We start from the raw sequence: 19,155 nt of genomic DNA on the forward strand, positions 1-19,155 counted from the left end.
ATGTATTTGAAGTTAGCTCCATATCTCTAACACCCAACAAACAGCTTTATTGAAATTTGGGTGAATAATTAATGTTCTACTCGTCAAGGTAATGTGCAGAAGCTATGTTGGAACCTTGCCATGTCATGGTCACAGTACAAGGTCAGGGGTTTAGGCCTGAATTTTGTGTTTGTTCCATATCTCTTACACCTGTTTACATTAATTAAATGCAAGTTTATAGTACCATTTCAAGATTTGGAAAAATGGTTTGACATTTGAGCCATCGAAAAGGCCATGCAGTCTGTCATATGTGTGACTTAGTGTATTTATAGATTGCAGTGGCTAAGGCTAAATTAGTTTCTAATTGATTTCACTCAGGGAGGGGCTGGTAGGTTTACCCTCCCTTTGACCATCTGTTTGTCAATCTCTCAGTCTGGCTATAAAAACTTGAGGCTGTTTTAACTCAAAAAGAAATTGTGCCATCTTAATGAAACTTAGTATTTGGATAGAGTGCACATCATTTTAAACTTTTTGTCAGATTAAAAATTGTGTTAGCTCCTGCAACAAAAATGGTCATTTTGTTTTGCATATTAAAGTGTTAAAAAAAATTTAAAAAAAGGTTAAAGCTAAATTCATGAATGTAGAAGTATGTGGATAGGAGGCAATATGTGTGTTGTGCTTATCTTTGTTGTCTCTTATGGCCAGATAAAAATTGTGGCTGCTTTCCCAACATTATGACAGTTAAAATTACCAATCTTTTTGACTGGATCAATAAGTCACAAAGTATGCAAGCTAGGTTGATGAAACTTAGTATGATGTGGAGCTTATAAACATTGACTTATATTTTGATAGACTAAATTACCACTTTTTGACAGGATCTTGGTATTAGTCTAGAAATAGAAAAGCTATGTCCATGAAACTAGGTAAGTAGATATTAAGATTATGCATGTCATTTGATATTTCAAAAAATGAGTTTTTGAAAATAGTGAAATACAATTTATAACTTGATCTCAGGCATAACTGAACTAGCATGAAAGCTACATTCAAGATACTTGTTATGTGGTTAGAGGCCATTATGGGATTATGCACATCCGTTTATTAACCATGTTTTTACAAAGTTAAACATGGTTATTAGAATGATGTATGTCGTTGTTTGTGCAAGCTGTGTCAAACTTACCTTGAAACTGAATAACTTTTGTAAAGATTGACATATCTTGACCAAACTTTGTGTATAGGAAGAGATGATGGAGACCTTTCATGGGATTGTGTTCAAGGTCCCTGGGGTCAAGGTAAAGGTCACTATTCCTAAAAAAAAGAAAAATGGTTGAAACTGAATCACTTTAGTTTGGATTGACATATCTTGACTAAACTTTGTATTTAGGAAGAGTTAATGGGACCTTTAATAGGATTGTGTTTGGGGCCCCTGGGTCGAGGTCACTATAACTAAAAATAGAAAACAGTTGAAACTGAACAACTTAAGTTAGGGTTGTCATATAGTGACTGAACTTGGTATTTAGGAAGGGTTTATGGAAACCTTTCATGGGATTGTGTTTGGGGCCCCTGGTGTCAAGGTAAAGGTCACTGTTCCAGGAACAGTGTTCCTAAAAATAGAAAAACAGTGAAACTTAATAACTTTAATAAGGGCTGATATATTTGACTATTATATATAAATTTGGTATTCAGGGGAAATTTATGGAGACCTTTCATGGGATTGAACTTGGGGCCCTTGGGGTCAATGTCAAATTCACTGTTACTAAAAATAGACACATGATTGAAACTGAATAAGTTAAGTTAGGGTTAACATATTTTGACTTAACATATTGTTTATGAAGAGCTTATGAAGACTTTTCATGAGTTTGCATTTGGGGCCCCAGGGGTCAAGGTTAAGGTCACTGTTACTCAAAATAGAAAAACAGTTGAAACTTAATGACTTTAGTTACAGTTGAAATATTTTAACTTTGTATTTAGGAAGAGATGAGAGACCATTCATTATGAGAATCACGTTTAGGGCCCCTGGGATCAAGGTTAAGGTCTTTGTTACTGAAAATAAAAAAATGGTTAAAACTGAATCTAACAATGAAAGCTGAAGTTCTTATGTCAATCATTGAAAACCTGGTTTCGTCGCATCACGGCATTTCTTGTTGTTTAATCAGCTGTGTCTGCTACGACAACATTCAGAATGTACAAATGGGTAGGGGCCAAGAAAATTATGCATATCATTTGAAAATATTTATTACTATATATGGCAAGAAAGCAAGTAGTGGACATGTGTAATGCTAGCAATACTCAGTGACTTGTTTATATTTTAAATTGGGCATTGAAACACTGAGGTCAAACAAGTAGATTCTCAAGAAATCGGGTTAGATTTGGTCACTGCAGAATTTGCATATTATTATTGGATAAATTAATGTCATGAATATTCAAATAATGCGAGTTACATAATATTATTTGGAATAAAAGCTAATAAAAATGCTTTTTGTAGGTAGAAAAATAAAATCTCCTACCATAAACAATATATCGAAGGTTAAATATGTATTAAAATGGAAGTTTCTACAAGGTTTTGCTTATCAGAGTCAAATTTCATTATCAGCTTCAAAGTTGTCATTACATCTTTAAGTTATTTCACACTTCTAGATAATTAAATATGTTCGCCTAACAAGGCATAAAATTTATTATACAAGAGGCTAAAGGCCTATTATTTATGTGCTACGTAGCATACTTATGACTTATCGCATACACAATGTTCGTTGTCTAATATTTCAAAATCCTTTAACGAAAAGCATTTACGCGGAAAACTTGGGCAGATACAATTACATACCTAGTTGAACTATTGACTGCTGAATTGAAATGCCGTCTACAATGTTTTGTTCTCCTGCCTCAAAAATAGCTTCATTGTTAACGAGCCCGGCTCTGTTACACTTAATTAGAATTATTTTTTACGAAACTCCATATTTGAGCCCATATTTTGTGAAGCAAGGTCTTATATCCATGAAGGGAACATGGTGCATTTGGTAATTAGGCACTATTCGGGGCTTTAAGGAACATAATGGTGGACAGCGGGGCGTTTTCCCTGTCTCTGCAAAGTTTAGCTGAATGGGGATTTGGGGCAGATTATGAAGATGGTGAGTTTTTTCTTCAAATACATAGAAATAAAAATTGTAATTGTTGCTCTTTAAAAAAAAAAAAATTGCTATATTAAAATTTTCAAGCGATTATATAAATTTCACGCAATATTTCAAATTCAACGGCTCTGAATTGTTTACGTCAATCATTTTCATGATTAATTATGCAAATAAATTAGATGCATACCGCTTATGTTTGTCTTTCAAGAGTTAGTGTTGATACGTGATTGTGTGTCATTAATCACTCATTATATTTCGGAACGCTGAAGGAATTACGGAGGATGGATTACCAGGCGATCTTCGAAGAGAAAACACGTTTTGACTGTCATTTTAATTGGGCTCCTGTATTCCTTTATATTTGCAAAATGTGGTTTGTCGTCGGGGACATCTCGCAATGTTACTGCTAAAATAATATCTCGCTCATAGCCCGGAGGTCAGGTGTCAAAATGAGGCCTACCCGACACACAAAATTAACCATAATTTATGTTGAATTAAATAGATATTACACCAAAAAAGTATTAAAAAGGATGGCAGCATTGTTGATGGTTATTAATTAGTGGTATTCGTGATTATAAAATGGAAATAATTAACCAAATTTTCGCCGAAAATTTTGCTGGATATTCGCATGACAAAATGCAGTTATTTGAGTGACCATTGACGGATAATTTGCTTTGAAACTTTGATTTTGTCAAGTTCATTGCACTTTGAAAAGATCGAGGTACAGTTAAAATATTTGTCAGTGTTTTTATGTTTTGTAATGACTATTTCATATTCCGTAGTAACTGTTGTATGATAGTGTTAAAATCTTGGAATTTATTTTTAGATAAAATATTAGTTTCTATATAAATCAAATCATTATATTTTAGGACTTATAACCATGGGTAAATAACTTTTTTTCTTTACAAATTTTGGCTGTTTTATTATTTTAAGAATATATCAAATATTTTATTTTTTATCGTTTGGTATTATTCCATTATATATAACAAGAACTAAACGGTAAAAAGGGAAAACAATTATTCCATTAAAATCATAGTAATTTTGATAAAATCATATATTAATTTGTGACCATTTCTGTATTAATATTGACTATATAAAAAAAGATTTCTTTCAAAGAAAAAAGGACTTAAATTATTTTAATTATTTTGCCATAATTTCTGTATGAATTTTTATAATTAATCATCATCAATTTTGTGGGATTTTTAAATATTTTATTGCATTTTTTTGTATCTGTTAGTATATAATTATTTGTTGGTTTAATTAATGCCAGATTTTGGTATCAACTACTTCCATATTTTACCGTCACTAATGGTACTTCTCGTATTAACCCAATGAATTATTATTGTCACTTCGAAATAGATAAAAAAAATATTTGATGAGGTGTGCTTAATTTTTATGCAATAAAATAATGTTAAAAAAATAAGAAAGAAATATTTTACTATTTATTGAACGTCTGTGGCGCTCTGTTCATAATGCTGCTGACCTAGCTAGCCTAGAGAAAAAAAATAACTTATAATATTTGATGTTGTACAATTTATAATTTTGATGCAATAACAGAAGAACATTTCTTCTAATTGTTGAAAGTTCTCTGTTGCTCTATAATTCATTAATCATCAAGCTTAGCAAAAACAAATTAACTTAGCGGAAAATCGGCTTTTTTCTAAAGTTAATTTAAAGAAAAATAGCAATTTTTGTCTACCAAAAATATGAAAACAAGTTATATATAGAAAATGGTCAACATAAAATATTCACTCGAATAATTAAATTTGATGAAAAATTCAAGAGGGTATTTAAATTTAATGTTGTCAAAAGTAAGGAAGTTTTCACTAATTTGAACATTTTCACAATCTTTAAGATGTTTTATGCACATGCGCGCGGCTTTTGATATGTTTTAAATACTAACTTTTTCTATTAAAATGGAAAAGAACAATTTAAAAGTCATTAGTAATGTGAATTTAATATTAAAATTGAATACCGGTGTTGAATAATATTGCTTAATTATTTAAAAATAGTGATGACTAAATTCACAATTTTTGTGGATCTCGTTGACAATTTACATTTAAATGTGAATTCAATTTAATAAAAATATTCAGGATGTAATAGGGTGTAAGGTTTGTTTAGAAGATAAATATTTAAAGATTCCGAAATATTAAACCACCACAAATGTAAGTTCATGTTTCAGAGCAAAAAATAGATTTCAGTTAATATTATTTTGCGAAGTTTTCATTAAATTTTACAAAAATATTTTCATTAAACAATTGTTGTTGTTTTTTGTAATAATAACAAAAACAATCAATTCAAAATTTTAAATAAAATGATTAAAATAAGAACAATAATAGTTATAAAGATATTGATTATATTATAATAAATTAATTAATTTCGTAATAAAGTCATTTATTTACTCTTTTCCGTTTTTTTCTAGTTGAAAAAAAAGTGGAAGGCAAAATAGAATTGAGGATGAATTAAGTGCTCTCTTCCCCCCCCCCACACATTTAAAAGTAGTTTCAGTTCAGGGGATAGGAGTGGGGGATGGGGGGACCGATAAGGTACTCTGATGTCATCAGTGTGTCCAAATGCAATGATCATTCATGTCTACCTTTTTAAAACAAAACTTTTGGTTAAAAAAGAGATGTTACTAATTTTTTTCTCCTTTTCCTTAAAAGCAGCTGTTTCAACGTTGTTAATCCGATGAATGAATTTGTATGGATTAATTGCTTTATTTATTTCTAAATGTCAGTTTTTACCAAATAAAAGGTGATTTAATATCATTTCTGATTTTCGAAGATCAGCACTAAGTTGCAATAAGGTATAAAAAACATGGGTTGTTGACATGCAAAAAAACTTGATTAGACAACAGGTAACCTCCAGCCGGCCAATCATAGGCCTGCAAAAGTGTTTGATAAATCTCACACACAAGTGTTTTTCTGTCGGATATTTCAACTGGTAAATCTCGTGCAAATCGTGCACCTGCTTATGTTACAAGGACGTTCTTAATACTACAGAAATGTTTGTTTCCTGTGCTTTCCTGACATTTTTCTCATACAAATGTATGGTATCGGACTGAGAAACAAGCAGTACACTTTCTGTTGTCTAAGTCGGATAGATCACGAGTAGCCGTTTGATATGGAATTATCAACTCCCTACGCTCGCTGATAAATTCGATATCAAACGGCTACTCCTGATCTATCCTATACATCTTGCATGGCCGAAAACCCATTTTGATATGGTCAAGGATAACTGTGAACACGATCCTTGGTAGGCATGATGTTCACATTGACAATACATTTAGTTATGTGCTAGTATCATTACTTTTGTTGGAATATTTGTCGAGTGATGTCCCTTAAAAATCGCAAAAGAAAATCTAAAGAAAAGCAGTCGAGGTAAGATTTGTTGGTACCTTGGTGTTAGCTTCAACACTCCTGGAGTGTCAAAGTGTAAAATTAACTTGGCCATAACTTAAAAGTTATTTCAAGATATCTTAGTATGAAACTTCATGAAATTGGACATTTCTTACATGTGTAGCAGGACCCATATCCCTTGCTATAATACTTATAAAATATGTATTATTATAAAATATGTCTCTTATTTTAAAGGTCTTGAATGAAACCAACCTTTTAAACAAAAAGCGAGCCTTTCATAAAAAAAAACACAGCTTTTTGGAAGCTTTTCAAAAAAGTAAAGACCCAGCTTTAAAGAACAAGCATGGAAAAAGTGCAGCTAATTTGTGAAGCAAGAGAAGATTCAGCTTTTTATCAACTCAGAGAAAAAGCACAGCTTTTAAGTTAAGGAAATGCATCACAAAACTGGGGTTTTTATGAGGCTTCATTTTTATTTGGCAAGGGTTATATGTTCAATAATTGGTAGATGTTCCTTCTTGTCCTTCGACAATCCTTAAAAAAATGACCCCACACATTGCTTAAGCCCTGAGGACCACTTCAACGAAGGATTTTAGCCATAAATTCAGTAATCTTAAATCTGTTTAAACAGCACACATTAGTTTTTTTAACTTCCTCAACTTTGTGTTCATTGTTCAAGTTCACTTAAATGTGTAGCAAAATAACAGAAATAAGTCTATAAGATAGTTTCAATTTTGAACAAAAATCAACCATTTAATTTAGGAAAACCATTTTGAACAAAAATCAACCATTTAATTAAGGAAAAATATTTTTTTCCATCCAGAATTAAGAAGCATAAAAAAGTGAATTAAATATTGGGATTATTTTTTTTTTAGATATATTTTTATGTGTGTATCATGCACAATAAATTTTATAAAGAAAAAAATCCCCAAATTGTATTACTCACTAATGTTTGCACGCATAAGAGTTGGAACGAGATGTCCATTTATTAAAAGAATTGAAGTGATCTTTAACCCTTTGCACGCTGGGTAAATTGTCGTCTGCTCAAAAATGTTGTCTGGTTTATTCTAAATTTCTTTCGATTTACTTAAAACTTTGGGGATATATTGACTGAGTGGCAAACAGCTTGGAACCTGACCAGGCGCCGAGTTACTCGGCGTCTGGTCTGGTTCCAAGCTGTTTGCAAAGCCTTTAAAATCGCCATCAGCAGCTTAAGGGTTAAAGGGACTAGACACCAGATGGTCCAGAAATCAGGAAATACAGTATTTCCTCAAAACAAGCCTAGAATTGTCATTGCGAGCTTAGTTTCTACTAATGAAGCCAAACATAAATCATGTTACATGGTTAAAATAATAAACGCAACACGTTGCTGTCTAATCTGTGTTTCCCTGTTCAAAATAGTGCAAAATGGTTTCCCAGTTTAAGTCATATATGTTTTTAATTACAGATAAATATACCAACGCTATTTTTAACCTTTATGATATTTTACATTAGACAACATAGTGAATTTTGAATTGGAAAAATGCGGGAAAATGGGCAAAACTGCAAAAGAATTGCATGTGTCGTAAGTAAGATTTTATGCGTTGTACACAATGATGTCAATTTTATTTAAATTTTTGACAATTTTCTTTTTTCTTGTTATTGTATCATCTGTTGTCTAGCCCCTTGAAGCGTTCAAAAATAAGATTTTTTTTTTTTAAGAAAGACTTAGTGCATTAAGTGCATATTGTTCCAAATCTTTCAAGATATAAAATAATGTTTGTCAGCATTGAAAAAGTCTTTATTTAAACCATTTCAAATTCTTCAAAACAAATCAAAATATCATTCGTTTTTGGTCATTGCTCGAAAAAAGGAACTAATGAGAATAATTTTAAACTGAGATGAAGTTTTTCAATTAAAAATCAACATCTGGATTTGACACTCATTGTCAGTGAATATAACAACTAGATTACTCCAGGATACACTGTGATATTCTGTCTTCCCAAATATTGACAAAGAATTGTGAAGTCTTAGAATTAAAATGGAAAATGTTTGTTTGAGTCGAAAAATAAATATTCTGGCCTGGCACAGATGTGTCCCATAGTCCTGAAACAATTGGTTTGTATTTTCCATCTACTATTTCTGTTTGCTTATAGAACATATTAGAAGATTTTGATGTGAAAAAGTCTGAAGCAATTGGAAGACTTCACAAGGATTATCTGTTTAAAATATTCTATTTATTCTCTTGGTTGTATGTTTGTTCAAAGAAATGCTATTTTAAAGAAGTTTGTGCTGTAGAAGACAAGTTTGTTTTGGTGAAATTCCTATCCTATTCATGTGGATTTATGTTTATGGAAAAGGTACATACATATGTTAGACGTATACTAAGTGTGGGCATCATCTGAGTAGTGTTGTTCAAGTGCAAATTTGGTGTCAGACTCAGACCCTTTGTTGTAGCTCAACTTCTGTGTGAGCAGCATTGTTGTAGTGCAATTTTGGCAAAAGCCGCCTTGTAGAGCAATTTGGCGATGGCCGTATTGTCGTGCAATTTTGGCGATAGCTGGGTTGTAGTGCGGAGATGGCGGTGTTGTAGTGCAATTTTGGCGATAGCTGGGTTGTGGTGCAATTTGGAGATGGCCGTGTTGTAGTGCAATTTTGGCAATAGCTGGGTTGTGGTGCAATTTGGTGATGGCCGTGTTGTCGTGCAATTTTGGGATAGCTGGGTTGTGGTGCAATTTGGCGATGGCCGTGTTGTCATGCAATTTTGGCAATAGCTGGGTTGTGGTGCAATTTGGTGATGGCCATGTTGTCGTGCAATTTTGGCAATAGCAGGGTTGTAGTGCAATTTTGGCAATAGCTGGGTTGTGGTGCAATTTGGTGATGGCCATATTGTGGTGCCTTTTTGGCGTAATCATAAGCTGTTTTGTAATGCAATTTTGGCAATAGCGGCATTTAGTGCAATTCTGGAGATAGCCGTGTTGTGGTGTAATTTAACTTCGGCATCAGAAGCGTGGTTGTAGTATAATTTTAGTCCAAGCAGCATTGCTGTACTCACTGTGCCATTTCGACTTCAGCAGTATTATTGTAGTGCAATTTTGGTGTCAGCAGTGATGTTGTAGTGGAAGATGGATGTCAACAGCAATGTTGTAATTCAATTTCGCATCAGGCGCTTTGATGTTGTGCAACTTCTGCATAAGTAGTTGATGTAGTGCAATTTCCTGGTCAGCAGCGTGGTTGAAGTGCAATTTTTCGCGTCAGCATTCTGGATGAAGATCAATTTTGGCATCAGCAGTGTGGTAGAAGTGCAATTTCTCGCGTCAGCATTCTGGATGAAGATCAATTTTGGCATCAGCAGTGTGGAAGAAGTGCAATTTCTCGCGTCAGCATTCTGGATGAAGATCAATTTTGGCATCAGCAGCGTGGTTGAAGTGCAATTTCTCCCGTCAGCATTCTGGATGAAGATCAATTTTGGCATCAGCAGTGTGGTAGAAGTGCAATTTTGGCGTCAGCAGCCTGGTGTAGATCAATTTGGCGTCAGCAGCATGGAAGTAGTGCCATTTTGGCATCAGCAGCCTGGTTGTAGATCAATTTGGCGTCAGCAGCGTGGAAGTAGTGCCATTTTGGCGTCAGCAGCTTGTTGTAGATCAATTTTGGCATCAGAAGCCTGGTTGTAGTGCAATTTTGGCGTCAGCAGCCTGGTTGTAGATCAGTTTTGGTGTAAGCAGCCTGGTTGTTGATCAATTTTTGCATCATCAGCGTGGAAATAGTGCCATTTTGGCATCAGCAGCCTGTTGTAGATAATTTTGGCATCAGCAGCCTGGTTGTAGATCAATTTTGGCATCAGCAGTCTGGTTGTAGATCAATTTTGGCATCAGCAGTCTGGTTGTAGATCAATTTTGGCATCAGCAGCCTGGTTGTAAATCAATTTTGGCATCAGCAGCCTGATTGTAGATCAATTTTGGCATCATCAGGCTGGTTGTAGATCAATTTTGGCATCATCAGCCTGGTTGTAGATCAATTTTGGCATCATCAGGCTGGTTGTAGATCAATTTTGGCATCATCAGGCTGGTTGTAGATCAATTTTGGCATCATCAGGCTGGTTGTAGATCAATTTTGGCATCAGCAGTCTGGTTGTAGATCAATTATGGCATCAGCAACCTGTAAGTAAATAAATTTTGGCATCAGCAGCTTAATTGTAGATCAATTTTGGCATCAGCAGTCAGGTTGTAGATCAATTATGGCATCAGCAGCCCGGTTGTAGATCATTTATGGCATCAGCAGCCTGGTTGTAGATCATTGATGGCATCAGCAGCATTAAAGAAAAATATCAATTACTGAGAATAAGATTGTATTTTGTAACCCTGTATTTAATAGTTGAAAACTAACAAATATTAAATGATTGGTGGGTCTTAACAGTTTTACGGAGATCAACATTTGTCTAATTAGAAAAATGGTGTTTTATGCGCTTTTCTTTCAAATTAAACACGGTTTCCTTCATAAGAACCATTGTCAATATTTATTCAACCTTTTCAGTAAATAAAAACTTTTGGATTAATTGTGGTTCATCTTATTTTGGAGTAAGAGTGCATCTTTCATGTATCGTCACAAGTCTAACATATCTAAGCAATATTTAAAAAAAAAATAAGTAGGATATAGAATCTTAAATTTCATAACCAAAATTTATTTTCATTATTATTGTTTTATTAAATTGAGTAAAAAGTAAAAATTTAGGTTAATTTATGTAACAGCAAATGTAATGATGAATTTAGGATCGTGAAGGTTGATTTGTTTTAAACTATTGATCATTGATATTGATATTTGGTGAACCATAGCAAATGTATGAAATATAAAAAATTGAGATGTGCAGCGTCATTTTCTAGATGTTTTAAGATAGCTTGTCTTAATGTTTATTGGTATTCGAACATGAAAAAGCACAAGTGAGTCATTTATGACATCCTGACTGTATCAATTAACTATATAAAAATTTAAATGAATTTCTTTATGTTGATTTTATTATTTGATACAAACATTGGAGCAGTTTTTTAAAAGTTGATAAGTAATGAAAGCCTGAGCTTTATTGTTATTGATTTTCACACTTATAATGAAAAGAAGTATGTCATATAAGTATTAATACTTTACATTTACAGAATATCTTAAAGCTGCACTCTCACACTCACGATTGATTGTTATGACGTTTCTCATAGTTTTTGCCTTAGAATCAGCTGATTTTGGTATCAATGCTTTCAATTCAGTCATACAAGGTAACATAGATCAGATCACAATTGTTTGGAAAATTGCCGAAAATTTCATTTCTTCTTCAAATGAACGCTTTTACGTAGCCATAAAACATCAATTTTCTAACATAAATACGAACAACAGTGATCTGATCTTTTGTCAGCAGTGTTCAATCCAGCCATTTACGCGAAAATCCGCTCATTTGAAGACAAAAAATAAAATAGTTGTCTAAACTGTCAATCTGTGAGAGTGCAGCTTTAAGAAAAAAAAAACTACATTTTTTTTTTTTTTTTGCTTTACTGTCACATAACAATTTATTTTGCTTGAGTTTATACTAACAATCTTTAATTTTTTAGTGGCCTTATATATTTTTTGTAAACTAACCCCAAATTGGGCCAGCCACTGTTTAAATCTACAGCTTTACCTGATAAAAATCAGTAACTGCTAACTGCTGATTTACTTAATAAATAAATAAATGTATTATTGGAAAACCTGGGAAATACTGCCTTCATAATTGGACAAAATATATTGTTGACCACTAATAACTGTTTTCATCAAAGTACAGGTCAATTAATTTATTCGGTGTGCTGTCTGAATGAGGACCAAGCTGTTTTATTGGAATTGCATGTCTTCTCACAATTTTCTTATTTCAAACATTATGCAATTTTGTATTCTACTTTCAGACAACTCGAAATACACTTTGACGTCCACTCCGACGACGATGCACTCCCATATGTACCCAGCGCATCACCGCCCCCCAGGGATGGGAGGTCTTGTTGGGGGCGGACACAAGCCACTCGTCACAATGCCCGGGTATCACGACCCTAGCCTTCACCCGCCCATCTCTCACCCTGCCTCCCTTCCGCCCGTCTCGCTAAATATCCCACCAAACACACCCGGACTGCCGCCCGGTATTAACCCACAAATACTCACTTCAGGAAATCTCAGGTACTTAACTTAATTTATTTTTACCTTTAACATGATTAAAGTTTTTAATGGTCATAAAAGAAAACAATGTTGTTCACAGAGACATGCAAAATTTTATCCATTTTCAAAAAGTGCAAAAAAACAAACTTAAAATTATCATGTAACTTAATAGTATGTTTGTTCAAGCTGAGATTACAGTTACATAGCAAGATCCATTTATAGCTACAGCTTAATGTATGCCATCGATCATAAGAATATCGATGGAAATATGACTTTGTGTCAGTGCATTTTAGATATTAATATTGAGAATATTTTTATGGTACCGTTAATTCATATTGGTTTACTATTATATTAGTTTTGCATGAGTTAGATTTTTTAATATTACACTTAAAAAAACAACCTACATTTACAGCCAATGAAATTTCAGATAGTCAATCATTAACTGCTAGGCTTCATCACTTAGAATTTCAACTATCGCGGGTGTTTAAGCGAAGGTCCGCCCACTGCCACTCATCCGATACATAATCCCTGCGTCAGATTTTGCGTTGAAAATGTGTCAGCCAATGAGGTTGTGTTCTAAGTCAGTGACCTGAATAAAAAAATATTTTAATTCATGTCATCTAACTATTATATAATGGTGCTACTATGAAATGATATATTAAAGGGAGGTAATGAAACAATATTTTACTTTTTTTATGTAGAATTTTTATTAATTTGTTTCTTAAATTACATAATGTCTATATAAAAAAGCTCACAGCGAAAACTTGAAAATATTTAAGCTAAAAAATTTTTTTAACTTTAAAATGAAACTTTACCAGTAGTTTTTTTGTTTTAATGATGGATGGATTATTCCCCCTTGATCAACAGATATAAACACACAAGAGTTTGAATTCAGTTCAAAATTGAGTTCATTCTTGAACAATTTGTTTCAATTGTCTCCAGATTGACATTGATCGATATCCTCACGTCAAAATGCAGAAGCTACAAAATCCCATGATAATATTTGTAATGATAATTGTATTATCTCGGTAATTTGATCACACATGTTTTGTTTACGATAAATGCGGAAATTACAATTTCTGAAGTAACAATTTTTTAGGGTTCGGCATTTCAGTTTGTCTGTGAACTGTCCAATCTTTGTTCAATATTTTGATCACATGATATCGCGCCATTTTCTCATTGGACTAGTTATTCGACATTTTGCAATAAAATGCGACACGCCTTTCATTAATGTAGTGATGTAAAAATTCCGAAACTGGAAAAAATGCAGCTAAGTATGCATTTTAAAGTGAGGCCATTTTTATAAAATCATTAAACTTCAATGCTTGAGAAAAAAGGCATAAATAATGGCGGTAAACGCACTCATTTTCTAAACATGTCTTTTCAAAAGAATCAAGTTCATAATGTTCATGTCTTGTCTTTTTTTATTTGAATAATGGTGAAAACTGATATGTCCGTTCAAAAAATGCACAATAAATGCAAAGTGAATGCACAATATAATGTCTATATACACACCAAGACATCTTGCAGTGCTATTCATCTCGAAAATTAACCTTTCTATTTACCTGGTATTTAATATCATAAAAGGCAAAACGTATCAAAGAATGGCATTTATATAATTCTTTATGATTAATTATTCCTCCTCAGTGGATTATAATAACTCCTTTACAGATTATAATTAATCAACCCTTTGATAATTTAAACGTAAATTCATTAGCTGAATTTCTTTTAAGAATTTGAGCAAGCTACCACTTTTCTTAATTACATTTTTCTGAAGTGATCTATCTGTTGCATTTGTATGTCATAAAACGTTGAATAATTTCTTTTAAATTGATAAAAGTGTCACTTGCTAAGCATTGCACATCTATAGGGATAACTTTGCCTGGCTGCGTTGGCAGCCTCGAAGCTGCATTGTCCACGGTGTCACACTTTTGTTTTTGATTAATAACTTGGAAATTATTTGTTTTGTGAGTCATCAAACTTTGCATGTTCATTGGTCATGACCTGTCTTGATTTGAGGGTCTGTAGGTCAAAGGTAAAGGTCACCCCATGACCTTAACTAAAAAATTGTTGAGCACTACTGACAGCGATACAGCAATTTTTCAAAAAATATTTTTTTTTAAAAGCATAACTTTATTCATAATATTTGGTTTTCATAATGGATACCTTTTAAGGTCTAAGATTTAAAAAAGTCCTGTCATATATTATATAAAATATATGTCATAAATTTGTTCTTTTACGTTGACGTGATATAAGCATATTTTGTTTCTATTTCAGCCCCCAGAACAAAAAGAGGAAGCACTTGGAATCACCCAATGGAGGGATACCAGGTGCTATCTTCACCAGAAATGGACTGCTCCAAAACATCAAACAAGAACCAAATGGTAAAGTCTAAAGATCATATGCTTTTGTGTGCTTCTTATTCCAAACACTCCAGTGCTAATTTTAATTCTCATAAATCATATAAAAAGCGAAAAAATACATTTTTACCAAATATTGTATAACTGAGATGGGAGGAAAAGTATCTACCATGGTGGCTCATGTAAACCTTGTTTCCGCAACACACCCTACGCTTGGGTCGGGATGAACCTATCTTATACTCTCGGCCATAGAAGATTTTTATAATCCGCTTACAGCATTTTCAAGGGTAGTTTATGCAACAAATGAAAATAATCTTATCCGTAACTTATTCCAAAGTAATAAAAAAGAGTGAAATTAATTATTAATTTCTTGTCTAAATTTCCATGTAGCGTTTGCTAACGCGGGTTACATGGCTGATGGTGATGATGACTACAGCAACTATGACCCTGGTGATGGCAGTAATGGCTACGACAACGGTGTCTACCAGGTGATCAAGTGGAGCCCCAACCAGAAACAAAACTGGGTCACCCTCACTGACGCTAACCTCAAAGACTTGTGAGTCATTATTTTCTGACATCGTGCTAAGGATTTCCCCCTCATTTTAATAGGCATTTTCTCATGCAACTTATGCACAGTAGCGGGTCAAAAAAATCAATTTTCTGGAAGGAGTTCCCCCAAACCCGCCTCCAATCACTTTTAACCAAATAACATTCGGTTCTGAGGGAGGGGCGCAAGTTAAAAGGTTATGCCCCCAAGTTATAATTACACCCCATCTAACATCAAATCCAGGATCTGCTCGAGGCACACAAATATTCAGATTTTAACCTACATTTCCAGCTTATTACCTTTCAGAACTAGGTGTTAAAGTTAAGAATTGCATCTTTACAACTTGTCAGAAATTACATCATAATTTGGTTTCTGCTGGAAACAATAAAGTTGGTTAAAACATATTTTTTAAATTCTTATTTACTATGAAGAGCTCACAATGCCTACCTTGTGCCTTGCTTCAAAATCATTACATTTTACATATTATTTTCTAACAACTACATAATTTAGAGTTAGTGGTAAGATATAAGTTGTTATCTGGAAATGGGAAGCAATGAAAAACGCCCATACGCTGCAAATATTTTGGAGGAATTTAAACTATTAACATGATACAATCATTTGAGGAAAAGGCTGGAGTGATGTTACAAAAACTGATGTAACACTGACATCTAGCTATTATGGTGACAATACTGTTATCATTTGTTCTTTCATCAACTGCATTATCGTACTAATTGTTGATAACATAAACAAGTGTTAAGTGTATTTGTATACAAAATAAGGACTATTTTAAATGAAAGCCTGTTCTTTGATGCACAAAAATAAAATAAACAATTCTAACTCTTTCAGGCCAAGTCCCCAATATCGCGTGGACGCCGACAAAGGCTTTAACTTTTCCACGTCAGATGACTCGTTCGTCTGTCAGAAGAAGAATCATTTTCAAATCACTACTCACATCGGCATCACTGGTGACCCCAAGTATGTCAGAACGCCAGAGGGCGTTAAAAAAATTGACCACTTCTGCCTACACTTTTATGGCGCTAAGGTAATACATTAAAGTTATAAAGTTTATTTTTTGCATAATTATGTCAGCCTCTGTTCAGTGTGTTAATCACTTTTTTAACAAATTAGTCTTTCGGGACTTTTTACTGAAGATTTAAAATGTAAACAAAAATGTATTTTTTTCATCCTACACTTAGGGTCTTTAATTAATGATGATTAACTTTATGTAGTTTTAATGTGCAAATATGCAGACTTCAGAGTCAGCCCTAAGTGTATAATTTTGCTTAAAAATCATCAGTAGTTTGTCTTTATGATTATATAATCACATTGAGTTAACAACTTAACAATAATTTATAGGTTGAATCCCCTAGTCAGACGATAAAGATTGAGCAGTCCCAGTCTGATCGAAGCAAGAAGCCGTTTAAACCAGTCAGGTGAGATATTAAAAAAATACCGTAGATTATTCTATTCTAGCTAAAGTTTTATTTTTGTCAGTATGCCTTATAATTTCCTGGGGCAGTTATAATAAAAAACCAACTTAGATTTAAATTAAGTTGTAGAAACGGAGTGTTCTGATTGGCTGAATTGAATCACTGAGGCATGATTAAGGAAAATAATAAGATTTTAATTGAATCCTGGCCTTGAACATATCAATAATTCAAAGCTTTACTTATAATTAGTTTAAATAAATAACAATGAATTTTATTAAAATCAGCTGGGTCATATTAAAATTGGTCTTAAAATTGATAGTGAAAGGTAAATTTTTGTCCTCCAAAAATAAAATGTACGTGCAAAATTCTGCGTATAGAAAATTTAACCCACTTGGTTTAACAGCTTATGTCTTGATTTTTGTGTATTTATTTTCAATTTAATTGCTTTTTCAATACCGGAGTGCCACTCCAATATTATCATTGATAAATCTCGTCAGCCATTTTAACTATGTATTGATTACAAAATCATAAAGCAGTGTTTGTGGCGCGTCAGATACATTAGTGTCATTGTAACTATTATTGTCAAAAAATTAACGACAACATGCGAATATGTAATTATCCTCCTTTTTCTGAATGTCATTTCGAAATAGATCTAAGATTTAAGAAAATCATCATTAAGTGAATATCACAGCTAATCTTATTTTAAGTAACTAAATTAAAAAGTGTTTTATAAAATTCAATAAAGTCTTTGATTTTTGGGATGATCATTTTAACTTGACATGTCAAAATCAATTTTTCATTGAATAAATTTGTTATCTTTAGATATGTATACATGGAGAAAAGTAGTTCTCAGACACTTTTTGAGTTTTAATTGAGATATTCTCTTAATATTTGAAGATATTTTAAAAACAACTGGAATTTTTCAAAATTCAATTTCATAAATTCTTACCTGATGAAAAGGTATTACCTCCTGAGACTTTTCAAGAAACTGTGATTGATAATAACCAGGCCCCAATTACTCAAAATTTCTTATTTTTAGCTTAACAGGCTTAAGTAGCTTATTTCAAAAAGTCAAAATACATACTTGAATTTTTTTTAATGAAAAATGGTTTATTGTGATTATCCTAAAGATAATTCCTATCTTTAGTATAAAAATTCTTAAACAAGTAAACATTACTCAAATTATTGTAAGACAAAAAAAGTGAGCTTAGCTAATAAATCCTGTTATAAGGGACTTAAGAAGTTTCGAAAAAATTGAGCCCAGGCACTAATTGATAATAAACCTTAACAATTATGTGAAAATTATGAATGTCTGAGAAAATCTGCTGCCCAAACCACTTGCCTACTGGTATGGCATAGTGTTTTTTTATACATAAAATACAAGAATTTAATTCCTGTCGGATATACATAAATTACAACACTAGCAGTGGCAGAGCTATTTTCCGTCAAAATGTAAATCACATAACATATCAATAATGCAACACAGAACTGGGTAGATAATAAATAAATGCATTCAAATAAGGTTAAAGATAAAAAGTATTATCAAAATAGTTAGACTTGAAATTCTATCCTATTTTATGATTATGTATACATCTTTTCTAAATAGATTATAACATCATAAACATATGAGATAAATTATATTACCGCTGTTGACAAGAAGACTTGTTTATTAATACTATAATTATTGTACAAGATTATTCTGACGATGTTTTTATGTCTGATTTTAATATTGGAAAAAAGTTTCAGCTGAAATAAAAAAATGCAAAAAAAATTGATACAAAAGCCCTGAAAAGCAGATTTCAAAAGTGCAATACAAAAAGCAGCTCAAACACACGTACATACAAGGGAGACAATCTGGAGGGAATTTGGACAGAAAAAGGGAAAAATGTATTTTTAAGGGTCTTATAAATCACTAAAAAGTCCCAATCCTAGTTAGTATTGCAATGAATCTAATACGGAATAAAAATTCCGTATCGCTAATAATCATAGATGTTTCCACAGGGTCGACGTGTTGCCGGAACAGGTGTCCAAAATGACGGTTGGCCGGCTCCACTTTAGCGAGACGACGTCAAACAACATGCGGAAAAAGGGACGACCCAACCCAGACCAGCGATATTTCAACCTTGTTGTTGCGATGCACGCTCACTCAGGAGAGAGTAGCTACATGGTCGTCGCCAGTATGTCCGAGAAAATTATCGTTAGGGTATGTTATTTTGGAATAAT

General features: G+C 32.9%; 1 protein-coding gene across 4 annotated transcripts in view; it reads left to right on the forward strand.

The window, feature by feature from the left end:
- LOC128231558 (myelin regulatory factor-like) overlaps positions 1-19,155 on the forward strand; it is a 65,272-nt gene that overhangs the window by 31,054 nt on the left and 15,063 nt on the right. For 2 of the 4 annotated variants that reach the window (XM_052944552.1, XM_052944554.1), the window contains 6 exons: positions 12,352-12,616; positions 14,873-14,979; positions 15,346-15,511; positions 16,349-16,544; positions 16,859-16,935; positions 18,922-19,135. In XM_052944552.1, coding sequence (XP_052800512.1) covers positions 12,352-12,616; positions 14,873-14,979; positions 15,346-15,511; positions 16,349-16,544; positions 16,859-16,935; positions 18,922-19,135 — 1,025 coding nt within the window. Of the gene's footprint in view, positions 1-2,963; positions 3,102-12,351; positions 12,617-14,872; positions 14,980-15,345; positions 15,512-16,348; positions 16,545-16,858; positions 16,936-18,921; positions 19,136-19,155 lie in introns of those variants that run through there. The other 2 variants (XM_052944555.1, XM_052944553.1) reach the window with 2 other exon arrangements.

Source organism: Mya arenaria, chromosome 4 (assembly GCF_026914265.1).
Source record: "Mya arenaria isolate MELC-2E11 chromosome 4, ASM2691426v1".
NCBI lineage: Eukaryota > Metazoa > Mollusca > Bivalvia > Myida > Myidae > Mya > Mya arenaria.